At 45.7% G+C, this 15,057-nt stretch overlaps 1 protein-coding gene across 25 annotated transcripts in view; it reads right to left on the reverse strand.

Moving 5' to 3' along the window:
* Positions 1 to 15,057, reverse strand: part of Cadps (calcium dependent secretion activator) — a 418,444-nt gene that overhangs the window by 36,606 nt on the left and 366,781 nt on the right. For all 25 annotated transcript variants that reach the window (XM_019204903.2, XM_033756967.1, XM_019204905.2 and 22 more), the window contains 2 exons: positions 6,527 to 6,559; positions 795 to 902 (listed from right to left, as the gene is read on the reverse strand). In XM_019204903.2, the coding sequence (XP_019060448.1) occupies positions 795 to 902; positions 6,527 to 6,559 (141 nt within the window). The remainder of the gene's footprint in view (positions 1 to 794; positions 903 to 6,526; positions 6,560 to 15,057) is intronic.

A 15,057-nucleotide genomic window follows, 5' to 3' on the forward strand; every position in this document is an offset into this window, starting at 1 on the left:
TTTTTTTTTTTTTTTTTTTTTTTTTTTTTTTTTTTTTTTTTTTTTTTTTTTTTTTTTTTTTTTTTTTTTTTTTTTTTTTGCCTCAGTGGCTTGCTTTGCAGTGCAGACGAGTCGCAGTGGGAGTAAGATTGTGTGAAAAATATTAACCCTTGGAAATGTGCACTATCTGAAGTTTGATCCGGGTCTGGCAGCTAGATGCAGTCCCTTCTTGTACACCTGTTTCTTCTAGATTTTCAGGTGGTGAGTGGGTAGGGACACCACAGATTAGAACTGCACCTGACCCAGAACGCTTCCACAGAAGTGGATGCCAAAACTCAGGGCTAAGGACTTCTGGTCTTGCAGAAACAAAATCATCTGAGGTGACAAGAACGCGATGCTGACTGTATGTCTACACACTGTGGCTGATGCCAGGGCGGTACCACCCTGGGGGTGGCCTCCCTGACGGAGCGTCTCCCTAAAGTGGGGCCAGACTGCAAGGAGGACCAGAACCAAGGCAGGTCTTTGCCAGTTAGAGGAAGCTGCCTCGCAGGCTCTGTGCACAACGCGCCTGCCTGCTGTGAGGCTGTGTGCTCATCTGCGTGTCACACAGACAGGGACTGAGACACTGCCACACCAGGGGGGGTTCGGAACAGACACGACAGAGAACAGCCTAAGGCAGAGGGAGAGGAAAAGATTTTGTTTGAATAGGGACCAATTCATTTTCTCAAAATGTGACTTATCCTCCTGTCTCTTATTTTGTCACATTTTGGAGGGTCTCCTCCTTGGTCTTCAAGGAGGAGAAGGCATTTACTTACATCAAATAACCTTTCTATATACATCTCCTCATTGACCTTATCACGCAGGACATCCTGAGAGTGGCGGACGAAAGTCACGTAGGCATCAGCCACATCCATTCCGGGTTTCTGCAAAGAAACAGGAAAACATGAAAATGGAATTTTCAGAGTCTTCACGATCACCCGTTCAGCTTACGCCCCTCCGACCCAACTCCTCCACGACCAGCACCGCTCTAGTGGGATCACCTCTGGCCACAGCATCGCTGACAGCCGGGCCTGGTAGGAGTTCTATTCGAACATCCTGCTCGCTGCAGAAATCAAGCCTGGCTAAGAAACGGGTTACAATTGTGGGGTTTTATAGATTTCTTTACTGTGAACTTGTGTCTGGTAAATATTTCCAGTGGATAAATCTTCATCGGATAACCCCGAGATATCCTCTGGCTTTGCTGTAAAGTGAAACCCCCACTAAAGAACACACACTGGCTTCCTCCACGGTCCGTCCTCCTCCTTTATAAAATATTGAGCAAGTGCTGAAGACATATTTCAGTCTACACTCTGCCTACCCAAATCCTGTTTAACTTGAGTGTATATAGCGAATAGTTGCTAATCAGTTTACTGAGAGGAGACATTCAACTATTTGTCTGCTTTTCAGTGCAGCCTTAAAGTCTTAGGATAGGGAGGGAGAAGGCAAGGGAAGAGAGGAGGATTTGGTTTTTAAAGAAATGAGATTTTCTGGAAAGGTAAGCAGGTGGTTCACCCAGGAGTTCAGAAACGCTTTACTGTAAAGAAGTTAGAAAGAAAGAAACTCAGAACGCACACTGCTTGAGATGTCGAAATCAAAGTTATCTCCCAAGAAACCTATTAAAACCCTGTAATGTAGGTCATTAGGAGGGCTGCCACAAACTCCTTAAATTTCCACAGTAGATATGTATGTTTGCTAATAACTAAAAAGATTAGTTTTCATTACTGTGATTTACCTTAGATCACAAAGTATCATTTTTCTACCAGACGTAACTGTCAGGCACTGCAAATTGAAGTTAGTTAACACTTCTGTGTAATTTCCAGGGTGAAAATGAGGAAGGTTTGGAAACAGTAGGACTGTATTTTTTTTTCCTGATACAAAGCAAACAATTATCAAGCAAAGGGCCAATGCTTGGCCCCTGGGATGCTAGTAACATTTCTTAACACCTGCTGAAACAATGACAAGGTATTAATTTGAAAAACAATGAGGACAACCCCAAGCCACAGTAGTCAAGTGTTACACTTTCAAGCAATTTTCAGCAAATGGATTGAATGGGTTCCATGATGGTCCTATAATTGTTGCAGTTTTATGATACGAAACAATAGCAGTTCTCCAATGAGATGTGTGAGTCAGCTATCAGTTCTCAGCTGGCACCTCTCTCCTCTGGTTCTGGCAGCTGTGCATCCAAGGACACGCTCAGTAGGGACGGGAGCTTCTTACTGTTGCCTGCACTGCTTCCCCGGGGATACCGGGGGCTGCTGCAGCCCTTTCCTGGGTGCCTTCAGCCTGCAGCTGGATCCAAAGCCAGGTTCAATGGGCCCATGAATAACCATGACATCACAGGACAAATAGGATGGCTGTTGTCACATTCCACCTCTTTTCACTAAGGCTTCCTTTCTCAAATGGGTATTTCACTTAGGTTTTTAAAACTCTTGATTTAAAAAAAATTAGTTTGGCGTGTACCACCCTGGTAGTTAAGAGGCTCCATGGTTTCCTCTCTTTTGATTATTTTTTCATAGCATTTGCCAAGAGCTGACATTGTATTATACACTTATTTGTTTGGTTTTTGTCTGTCTTCTCCCACTAGAACATAAGCTCCATGAATGTGAAACCTTTGCCGGTTGTCTACAGTAGACCCTGTTCACAGAATGGAGTCTAGCATGTAGGAAGTACTCAGTAAACATTTGCTGGTGAACAAAACCATGCACAAATGAGTAAATCCCCCTCCCACTTCCTTTTGAAAGCTCTGCAGTCCACTGCATGGATTTTTACTCAATCCTCCATGAATCAGAGCCTGTACAAACCATTCCAACTTCTCTGGACCTCAGGGACGCCATCTGTAAAATGGGATTGGTACCAACTCCCAACTTACCTTCAAAGATAGTTAATGATCCTCTGCTAAAACAATGGTCATGAAAATGCTTTGAAAGTTGTAAATTGCAATACAAACATGAGTTGCTATGATGTTTTCTCCCACAATTTTATATCACATCATTACCTTCAATACTTTTAGAATCTACTTTAGATCCAAGAAGAAAAAAGGGGTCTCGGTACAGCCTATGTCAAGATAAAATGATAAAGTCTGTACAAAAACGTGCACTTTTTCCCAGTTTCCCACTCCCAGCTATCTTTCTTTTACACTAGCTTTACACGGAATTCCGACCAGTTTGGTTTCCATCCCTTGATGGGTCAGGAATGTGAAGTGGGAAGTTGTCAGGCCGCATGCTGAGGAGACAACAGTGTTGTTCTTCCTGGTGCCCCTGGCCTGGGGAGCAGCTGCCAGACTACAACACCAGACAGAGACTTACTGCTGGGTGAGGGATGCTGGGGGCAGCTGCCCGTTTACCTCAGATGCCCTGGGGGCACAGGTACTCTCCAGACCCTGGGGAAAGGTGTACGGGCCACAGTGAGCCACGAGAAGAGACCAAAGGACAGTCAGGAATGCCCTGTTCACAAAAGGCAGGGGTAGAAAGGTAGGAAGGGTGTGCAGTGCATTTTAAGTGGATCTGAATGACAGTTGAAAACTGTTGACAAACAAGCTGAGCTTGTTATACCTGGCTGAACAACCGCACTGCTGCCCACACACAGTAGGCTGGCTTTTAGGTGGCAGCTTTGAAATGTGTATTCGACAGCTTGACAGCACATAACATACATTTTAGGAAATAGTTAAACAAATATAGGCAAGTTTCTGTAGAGTTAATGCTACCTCTTGCAGGAGATAGAATTTGCAAACAAGCCACTCTGTGGCATGGGAAAAATAGGACATGTTAATCTCAGCTTGTTCCTACCAGCATACTTCTGAATTTGAGGAAAACAAACTCGAAATTTCAGTATTCTAAGCAAGTCTTAATTATGGAAGGACCTTCTGAGAAAGGGATCTCCAGGCTGTACCCCAGAACTACTGATCAGAATCTCTGGGGACAAGATTTGGAAATCTCAATAAAAATAAGCAAACAAATCAACAAAAACCCCGCCAAGTTGTACTGCTGTGCACTCTGGTTTGGGGACAGACTCTTGCCGGTTCTGTGAGTGTGGCAAACACTTTCTTCAAAAGCAACAATGAGATAAAAAGCAAGCCCTGATTTATGGGGCTTTCCAATTTCCATGGTGTAAACACTCCCACCAAAACTGATTTCAAGCCCCCAGAGAGCTGTGACAGAGGTGGAAATGGAGTGAGATCAAACTGATTCCCCCGAATCTTCCCTCGCCACTCAGGAGAACTGGGGCAGGCTACTTAACCTCGCCATTCCTCAGTTTCCCTAGCTGTAATAATGATGAAATGATTACCCCCTAATAAGACTATTTTTAGAAGTAAATAATTATTATTTACTATACATAAACAATATACATATAGTACAGATGTGCATCATGTACTGTTATTTTCTACAAAATTATTTACTAAGACATTTATTATAATATTAGCTATAAAAGTATACATTAATCAACTTAAAGTTCAGCATGGTTCTGAGCCATTAATAATTGATGCAATAATGGGTTTAATGTGCTAATTATATATTTTTTGAGTACCAAGTAATTACTCAACTACCAAAGTAGAGACACGTGCCTGCATTAAAACCATCCTGTAGTGTGGGAGAGTGTTGAAAAACACTGCTTTAAATTTTAGCTGTGCCAGTGTCCAGCTGTGCAGTCCTGAGCAACGGAACCTCTGTGTCGCAGGCCCCTCTTCTTTAAAGGCTGGTACTTGGGAAGATTATGTGCAAAGAGCTTAGTGCCTGGCACATAGGGAGTGCTCTACAAGGTTGGGCAGGAGGACTACAGGTCCTACTACGTAGCAGGAGGACTTCAGGTTATGGCACTTGCATGTTGATCTAGAATCCATCTGATCCCATCTTTACAACGAATATCAACGTGGCTGGCAGGATTTACTTGGCTGTCTCAAAGGAAACTGCCGATCCTGGGCTTTGGCAGATTTCTCCAAAGAGTCACTCACATGAAGTTCACCCTAACAGAGCGTGCTGCTAACACTGATGGCCACACTGCATTTCTCCTTGTGTCTGGGCCAGGTCTACAGGTCACCAGTCCACACCCTGCTGCTGAGTTCTGCCCTCTGCTTCATGGCCTATGGAGAACAGACTCCGATACCACATCTTCGTGTTGGGAGCTTAGAATTTCAATCTCTGTCACTGCTGAAGGTCAGTGGAGGGCAGCTGATGTCGACAAATTCATCACGCTTCCACCCTGGGCATTACACCACCACCACCACCACCACCACCACGTGTCCCTCTCTGCCCGAAAGCGTAGCGAGTGCCACATGTGCAGTGCCATTTAATTTGCACAGTGAACCCACTTAACCAGGTATCACTGTCTCCATTTTAAAGATGGAGAAATTGGGCCCGTGAAGTGAAAGTTTAGACTTTGGGGCTCAACTCCTCTCCTTGCTGCGGTTCTGTAAGTCTTTTCTAGTCTCCATTCTTCTGCCTACACAAGGAATCTGAGGTCCCTTGATGAGAAGTATTATATAAATTCAAAGCATAATTATTGATTGTACATTCTTTCATTAAACAAACAAAATATATGCTAATGCTAAATTCACTCCAATTTTCCATTTTGTCTTCCTTTGAGAAAAAAGCCAATAAACCATTACACACTTAGCTTCCTGGGGAAATGAATTTAAATGTTAATATAAATCCTTTTAGAAAAAAACAAATTTTAACAAATAAGTATTTGAACAAGGACTGTACTTAACCACGTTCAGAATGAGAAACGTTCAGTACAAGGCCCTTGGTGGCTGTTGAGATAAGCTCTCTAAATTTAATATTTTATAATAGACTCACACCTCTTTTGTTAGAAATGGAGAAACAGAATCATTTTCTTTCCCCCTTTATTGGAACATATTTAAATCTCTCCCATTTTATTTTGCTAATAGGCAGGGCAAAGTCTGTCTATAAATGTATCATGGTTTATCACAGGTAATCCCACACTTTAGCATTCATGTGCAGTACTTAACCTCAATTTAAATGTAAATTTTGGGCAACTTGGAGTGCTTTATCTGTGAACTTTGAGGGCTCTCTTCATTAATGAGGCCTGCACTAATTATAAGCAGTTTTGTAAGGTTTTCTTAAAACAATTGTAGCACTGGCCCCAAAATGAACAAATTCAGAAATTATTTGTTTTAAAAAAATACTGGTATCCTTGTGCAAATTTTCTAGCTCAGCGCTTTACTCCTGAGGTGTGGTGCGCGCAGGAGGGAGACGGGAGGGCGGAATGAGGGACGAAAGTGAAAGTGAACTGGGTTTACTAAGTGGCCCCTTTCTTCCTGGCCAAAGAAATCTACCTCTTCTCTGGAAAACAAAACAAAACCCTACTATGGGTCAGCCCGCTGTCTCTCTCGCATGATCCAAATTAGGAATGTGCAGTTTGGCTGCAACAAATGAAGACAGCACCGTCGAAACTCCCATGACAGCAAAATAAATAAATACATAAATAAATGACTAACTACTAAAACCAAACCCAGTAACAAACGCACAAAAAGCAGTTTGCAAATACTCACAGGTACATCCACATATTTGGAAGCGGCCTTCACCTAAGGAGAGAAGAAGATGGAAGTGAGGTGGGTGTTTGTGTTCAGTTGCTCACAGCCCCACGCGGTATCACCATCAAACAATGTGCCGGCACACGACGCTGACCAGAGAAAACAAAAAGGTACTAAAAAACAAAATCTGTTTGCTGTTTTTTTCCCCCGAGCCATAGCCAGCACTTTGGGGAAGAGAGGAGGGGAGGGAGTGACTCAGCACAGCTTCCCTGATTCAGAGTCTGTCCCTGGCAGGAGCTTCGCATTTCCCCTCTTCCTTGAGGAAGGAAAGTGACTCCAGTTAGACACAGACTGAGGCCAGAGAAGCTGCGGAGACAGCTGCATGGTCTTGGTGTACTTAGGCCCGGGTTGTCAGGATGGACTTGGTCAGTTCTGTTTCCGCTAAGTCGGGTCTTCCAGAGGGGATGGGTGAGAGGGCGTCCTCAACCCAGGACTGGTGTCTGAGGCTGGGGTCCAGAGCCGTGCAAAAACCTCCCAAGGCTCTCGTCTTGCCTCCTGATTTCAGGTACTAAAAATACCCGTGGGGAAGCCTGGGAAACGGTTATGAAATTCCTTTTCAGTTTTGGGGGAGGGAGTGTGGTACAGTGTACGGTTTGGAGTCAGACATGGGTTTGGATCCAGCTGTACCACTCATTGTCTGACCTCGAGCAGGTTACTTTATCTCTCTGAGCGTCAGTTGCCAGATCTGCAAAATGGAAATACTAATACTGCCTATTTCAGTGGGTTGATGCACACTGCACCCTGGCGCATGGTAAGCACGGAACAAGGCAGCTAAGTACTTAAACAAATCTGGGTGAGCACTGTGGGCAGTGAGAAGTCAACCAACAGCTGGGCTTGAGGAATAAAACCAATGGGAGTAAGTCTGATATTCTATGTTGCTTCGAGGCGCAGGCCACTCTTGTCCCTCTAGGTGCTAATGAGGTTGTATTTTGGGTCAGGGAGCATTTCTTGTTCCACTGAGATGGCCTTACACAAAGCAGCCAGAAGGTCTGCTCAAATGTAGGTTGCCTTCATCTTGCCACCTGGCAGACAGCAGCATCAGTAATCAAAGTCGTCACCAGAGGACTCCCAGAAAAGTGCTCAGGGGAATCATTTTCTCTCTCCTCTCTCCTGAGTGCTGTATTCCAAATCCCACTCTTAATGACAGCAGCCAATGAACCAAGAGAGAAGGGTGGGAAAAGCCCCCACTTGAATAGAAAGTCCTGTCAGTGTCTAAAGTATTGGATCCTGGGGAATTCATGTCAAGTTCTCTGGACTGGTTTCTAGATTTCTAGAGGAGGATGGCAAAACTGCATTTTGTAGGGTCGATGTTCTGGTCAAGTGAGAAGACAGATGAGGAAGTGCCTGGTAAACTTTAAAGGGGGCAATACATGATTAGTCAGTCGCTGGGAGGGCGATGTTTTCTTTCTTCTCTAATTGTCAACATCCAAGGTGCCTGCTGTTCTCCTGGTGGTGGTCTCTGAGAACCCAGTCCAGTGTGGCAGCATGGATTGCACTTGCAATTCACAGCCTATTTGTGTAATGTCTGCCTCCTACAAAAGGTGACACGAGCAAAGGCCATACCCTTCCTTCTCAGAGCTGTCTCCCCACTGACTCATCTGTTCCTGACTTAGAAAGGAAACTCAGGGAAGATTCAGGAGGGAAGGAAAGAAAGGGCTGGGGGCCGGCTCTGGCTTCGGGGTGGCTGAGAAATAAACACAGGAAAGACCAGATTGAGAAGCCACTGTGTTGGCTGATCTGAGAGCCACCATGTTTATGTATAAAGCTGACTTCTGTCAAGGCTGGGGGAGAAGGAAGCCACTTTGGCCCCTGAAAGGGATCGAGGAGGGCTTTCCAGATTCTGCACAATTACCATTTCTACTAAAGGATTCCTACTCCCCAAATATTTCCTGAGCATTCTTTCTCCAAAATTTATTTCAGGCTAAAAGATTGCTCACTTTTTCCCCCTAGTCTCTCCAACATACAGTATCTACCGATTTGATGATGTTTTCACTTTGCCAAAAACTTTCACAAGTTTGTCCTTTAAGCCACCTTGTGACATGGGGACCTACTGACCTTAGCCATTTAAATGGAGGAAATGTAAATCCACAGAACCTAAGGGATTTACTCGCTCAGGTTCTCATTCAGCAGGCAGAGAAGCCAGGACATGCATGTGGTTTTCTGAGCCCAAATCCCCCCTCACAACTCCCAGTCTCCAAAACACTGGTGGAAAAGATCAAGGAATTCAAGCACCTGTGCCTGGCCGTGCGCGGCCAGAGTGGTGCTGGGAAGGTGCAGTTCTCGGCCAGACACGGCCTCCTTTGCTCTGTGCGGGTGATGCTTGGCAGCTGCTATGAGTTTTGCTACAGCTGAAATGATCAACCTTTAAACACGCCCACTCGCCGTTTACCACCAACATGCGGTTCTGATCCAGAGAGTGACACCAGTCAAATTCTGTTTCTCTCCAGGCTGTTGCAGATGAGGCAAGCTCACGCACGTCATGAATGAAAACCATGTTCTCTCCTGCATGCATAAGGGCCCCGGTCACACAGGCTTGTTCTCTTGTCTTATAACTTCTGGCTTGCACTGAGTCTCACTGATCTTCCTCCCCTCCCACCCTAGAGGAAAAATAGCTCTGAGTAAACTGTGGTCCTATTATCACTTAGAAAGGGTGGAGGATCATTTTTCCTCCTGGTCATTGCAACTTTAGGATGTTACTAGTGAGGATGAGGAGGATCCAGAAGCGTATTCTACAAGGAAAGCAAAGGGACGGCATCTGCCTTAGAAAAGGAAGAGTGAATGGCAGGGAAAACAATCTTCACGGAGTCCGAGCAGCGTCAGTGTACGACGGAAGTTGGTCATGGTGATTCCAGAGCACAGACTCAGGACGAATGAGTAAAATGACAGGACCTCGAAGAGGGCACAAAGCCATCTGAGTCTGGCGGCAGAGTCCTGCTCTGTGCCTGAGAAGCCCCAGCTCACATGAGGAAGGGTACTGTGGGTCTGTTTCTTTACTCTGGTGAGAGGCCGCCTCCTGGTCTCCGATTCTGGCCTTCTTGCAAGCAAGTGGTTATCAGTTTGGTGTTTTCTCAGGTAGGCAGGTACAGCCAGTGAAAAACAGGCAGAAGCAGATCTGAGCTCTGATCCCTGGGACCCTTTCCTGCACAAGCCGGCAGTGCTACTACCCTTGAGCATCACTTTCATTTTTAAGTATCCACAGGAATATGTCTGTTTTGCCAGGTGCAATAGAAGAACAATGACCGGATCCTCCCACCCACTTGGGCGCTGGAATTATTATCAGAAAATGAGTACACATCAGGCAGTGCGTGCAGATCAGTAAATGACAGCCCTCTTGACCTACACAAGACTACTGTCCTTGACATACAGACTTTCTTTTGACAAACAAAATGCAAAATTCTTTTTAAAAGCACTATTTTATAGTACTTTTTGTCTATATGTATTTCATGAATGATTGTAAAAAGTGTGTTTATGTGCAGGCGGGTGTAATTTTCTTTTCTTTCTTAGTTTTAACTTAAAAGAAGTCTGACAGAGAAGTGGCTAAGAGGATGGGGTCGGCTTAGTTAGAAGTCTGGCTTCTCCATTTCCCAGCTGGGTGACTTTTTGAGCAAGTTCTTCAACTTCCCTGGACCTCTTCTGTAAGTGGGGTGATAAATAACAGTTCCTCGAAGGGAACCTGGGAGAAGGGAATGAGGTAATCCAAGTGAATGTGTGCAGCAGTGCCAAGCAGCACTAAATGTAGCTATTCTTGCCCTGACTGCTGGAAACACTGGCTTACTCGTGAGACAAAGTGCATACTCCCCACCCTGGTGGCAGCAGTCCGCTGGCTCTGCCTCTCTAGCCCACAGGCAATTTCTTGCTATGAAAAGGATGCTGGACTCTCCCCAGGTTACCAGCAGGTGTCTGAGCTGATTCCAGGTTGGGACGCTCTGTCCCTTCTGGGACACCACGTGCCCTAGAGAACGTGTCCTCAGGATATGCAGGCTGAAGGGAAAGACCTGCTCTGCCGAGTGGGCGTGTGGAGAGGCCCTCCTTGAGCCCAACCCAGCCATCATGGTCATGAACACAAGCTGCCCTCTCTGTGACTGCGCCACACACCAGGGCACGGGGAATGATGCTAAGGGCAAGGGGTTCACCACACAGGCCTGTGCGGCCTCCTTTCTAAGCAGGGACTCAGCTGACCTTAGAGACAAGAGTGGTGACTCCAGCAGAACTCTCTCCCAGGACCCTGGGCTTTCCAATAGTCTCCACCAGGGAGACAGAGCACCCCTTCCCTAGCAGTATTCCCTAAGCCTTGTGCCCTGGCTCCAGCCAGGATGGGGAAGGAGACGGCAAATGGACAGAGGTCGAGAGAGGCCGATGGGGCTGGATGAAGCTGGGAAGAGGGGCCTTCAGTGAGTGCCCTGCTGTATCTTCCACCTGGGGACCACCAGGGCTGCCTGACTCTGGGTGGCTTCTCCACTGCCATCTAAGTGCACAAGCTCTGCAAACATTCACTGAACTCAGTCCATCCAGCGACCCCTCAGTGACCACCACTGAGTGTTTCCTGTCACCCGGCCGAGTCACAAACACTGTGTGTTCCACGTAACCCTCGCCACAGTCTTTTGCAGAGGCCCACCTAACAGCTAAAGAAACCGAGGCTCACACAGACAAAGCAAGTAGCTTGAAATCATGTACGAAATAGGTTACAGCATTGAGCCTCCCATGCCCTAAACTGCCGATTATTTAGTTTTTAAAATATCTATCCAACCACTTTTACTGACCAGTCAGATTTGTGTGTGTGCATGCGTGCGACATAACCTAAAATGGCTTCTTCAGGAAAATGCATGAGGGATTTGAATAATTGTCTGCACTGAGTCAGGGCAGAAGGTCCAAAATGGTCTCTGTGGCCTGAATGTACCAGCTAATTACCTCACCCCTCCACCTGACTTAGCGTGTGTAGACAGGCTTAATGGTTTCTCTATTGAGCTCTTCCATTATTTCTCAGGTGCCCAAGGTAATCTTTTCATTGAACACTCACCATTCCGGGATTTTCACAATGCTGATGACTAAGGGATTTTCTTCTGCCTGGTCCTAATCAGGGGACCTGAGTTAATCATTGTGTAGCTTTGATAGGGAACGCGGCGGGGGCTTAAACCACTTCTCCTGCTTCATTAGGGGAAAAAGCAACCCAGGTGCAGAACACGAGGACCTCGGGGTTTGATACTATTAAATCAATGCACAGACAAAAAAAAGTGGATTAGCTTCTTTTTGCAAACAGAAGTCTGGTGGGTACGACTCAGAGATTGAAGAAAAGAGAAGTGCGAACAGATACCACTGCATTAGCTACTGCCTGAGCTTTCCCTTCGCCCCATGGTCTCTTAAAAAACATCAAGGGAATGATTTATTCTCTGCACGAGCTGACTCCACCCCTGCCTGTTTGACTTCATAAGAGCTCTGATTTGATTTCTCTGCCTTTGCCTACAAACTGCAGACCACACCACCATTTTAAAGGGCTGACAACATTCGCTTCAGCATTTGGCCTTTGAAATATCTGCCACACGGCTAATGATGCTATTTTGCGTCTTCCCTTCAGTAACTCAAGCAGTCTGAGATGTGGATTTTAAGTCAAGGCAGTTCAATATGCAAGCTGTTACTCAGTGCCACAAGCATACCTGAAACAATTTTATCTCTTGTTGGTTCGAAGTTTTCATCTAATGCCATCCTCATACCTAGAATGCAGGCTCTCCACCTTTGGTGTCTACACCACTAGGCATATAGTGGTGGCTCAACAAAAATCATACTGGATGAATGGGGTATGGGAAAGGTGCGCTCTTTACTTAGTATCCAGAGTGCAGGCTTCTGGGGTGAATGGTCTTGTTGCAGCGCCCTGATAGGACAGCAGAGAGAAGTGTGTCTGGGCACTACCAACTGAGAAGGAACTGATTTTTGTTGCCGCTATAAGAGAGTAAAGGCGTCTTGTTCACGCACTCTGAGTGCTGGTACCAGCAGCAGGAAAGAGCCTGGGGTCCAGAGGTGATGCCTAGGCCTCCGGTTCTGCCAACTACCAGCAGTGGGCCAGGTAAGCGATTTCTTTAAGCAAAAACAGAGCTAACGACAACAGTACTTCCTCATAGGATGCCTGCATATGTTATTTAAAGAGATAGATGTTCTAAGTGTTTCCTGTGTGCAGGCACAGTTCTAAGCATTTTATCTGTACTGACTGAGTAAAGGGTTAAAAGAGCTCGTGTAGGTTAAGTTGTTTGCAGAGGGCCTGGTACACAGTAAGTGCTCAATTAGTGTTGGCTTCTCCTCCACCTCCAGAGGGACTTATTTGACCAGTTAGGTTTCAGGCTATCAGCTGGGCTGTTTGCTAGTGGGCGGGTATGGCTTCTTTTCACGGTGAGACAGCTTCAGGTGACACCATGGAACGTCTTACAGTGAGGAGCGTGGCCAGCTTCTCTTTTTTTTTGCTGGCACATTATAAACTGTGGTCTCTCCCTCTCTCAACCTATTTCTACCTAGTTCCCCATGCATAACCTCTTAGAAGGAGGCCTTGGAGACCACTGTGGCTCCAGAGAGCTCCCTGGATTGTGTGTGGACCCGAGCCCAGTTTACAGGGTGACAAGTTTTTTCAGCAATGCCTGCTCCCAAGTCTTCTCCTCCTGGCACATGTGCTCTACTCCCCTACTTTGGGGCTGGCCTGCAACTGCTTTAACCCATGGAGTAAGACGGAGGTGACTCTAGTCTTAAACAGGAAGTTTCTGCTTTCTCATTCTTGAAAGCTGTCTGCCACCTGGGTGGGACTACTGTGGGGCGAGCATGCTGCAAGAGCCAGGCCGTAGGAAGGAGCCCAGGAAGCCACACAGAGAGGCAGCAAGTTTCCAGACGTCCACTGCTGAAGACAGCCAGCAAGTGACCCCAGTGAATGCCACATGGACCCAAAGAACTTCACGGCCTAGTTATTCCCAAACTGCCGACCCACAACCTTGGCAGCAAATCTGAATGACTGTTTGAGCACTGCTTAACAAAATCTGTTATGCAGCGATCAATAACAGATATCAGATAAGCTGTCACCTTGTCTCACATTTACACCTTTACCCCTCACAGCTACTCCCCTGAAGTGTCTGGTGATGGTCTAAGACATAATTCGGGTAATTCTAGGTCTTCTAGCTGTGAGAACAGTCATCTGTGTATTTATTGGGCACATACATAATAGGTGTGCTCACAAAATACAGTGCATGTTTACATTAAAACTTTGTATTACAGTGAGAGACGTACTGCCACTTCCCTCCCTCGAGATGCTCTCCATATCTGTGAACGCATTCGTCCCATGGTTGTTGACACCGTCTTCAGCAGTTCTGGAAGTCCTGCTTTGTAAGTGTCTTTCGTTACCGTGTCACGGCTGCCTCAGCGTCCTGAGTTAATTTAAGATGTTTACCTTTTATGGTCATTTTGACTTTGGGGAAGAGCCAGAAGTCGCACAGTGTTAGATCTGGTGAATAAAGTGGATAAGGACACAGTGTGATGTTTTTATGAGCCTGGCTTTCCATTGGACGGCACTTGGCAGCAGCAGTCACCACATTTTTTAATCGAACTTCCTAAGACACCCACGAAGAGGACTCCGGAACTGCTGCGGAAAGGGGTAAGAGTGATGGGAGGAGTGTGTTCGAAGTGAGCAGGGTGTTCTGAGGGGGAGCAGTGTGGAGATACGTCTTTGACCATAACACATGTTTTTATCTAAACATACACTGCGTTTTAAAATCAGCCCTTGCTACACATAGGGCACTGTTACCTTATATTAAATCAATTACAGATGAAGATACTGAAGGTCAGAAAAGTTAAGCAGATGAAGGGTTAAAAAAGTAGAATTGAACATAAGCTCAGATCTGGAGTACAAGCACTTCCTAGTTATATGACCTTGGGAAAAATGATTCCATCTCCTACAGTTTCTATAATGTCATCTGCAAAATGAAGATAGTTGTTGTCTCCGGAAGTTCTCGTGCAACTTAACAGGTGGACGTCACATAAACTACCTAGCAGCACAGTGCATGGTGCACAGTGAGAGGTCAATGAGCACTGGCCGATACATCTCACTAGGGTTGAACTCACGTACGGATGGCTGGGAGTGGACTGTACCAAACACACTGCGATCATCTCACAGACAAGAACAGGGTTGGCAAATACGGCTACCAGTTTCTGTATGGCTTATGAATTCAAAACTGTTTCCACAAAAATCCATGAGAAAATGAAAAAATAGAAATAAAGTGTTTGTAAATAGGGAAGGGAGGAGGGGGTGAAGGGAGGGCAGGGATAAGGGGAAAAAAGGAGAACCAAGACCTGTCATGTAGAGGTACAAGATCCCAATGATGAGTGTAACTGTACTGTACACCTAAAATGTACCCATAAACTCAATGAGGAAAAACAAAACAAAACAAAACAAAACAAAACAAAAATCCCCCCAAAACCCAAAACTGTTTTCACATTTTTGACTGGTTGGAAGAAAATGAAAA

Source organism: Fukomys damarensis, unplaced genomic scaffold, assembly GCF_012274545.1.
Source record: "Fukomys damarensis isolate Sample0158 unplaced genomic scaffold, DMR_v1.0_HiC HiC_scaffold_28, whole genome shotgun sequence".
Taxonomy (NCBI): domain Eukaryota; kingdom Metazoa; phylum Chordata; class Mammalia; order Rodentia; family Bathyergidae; genus Fukomys; species Fukomys damarensis.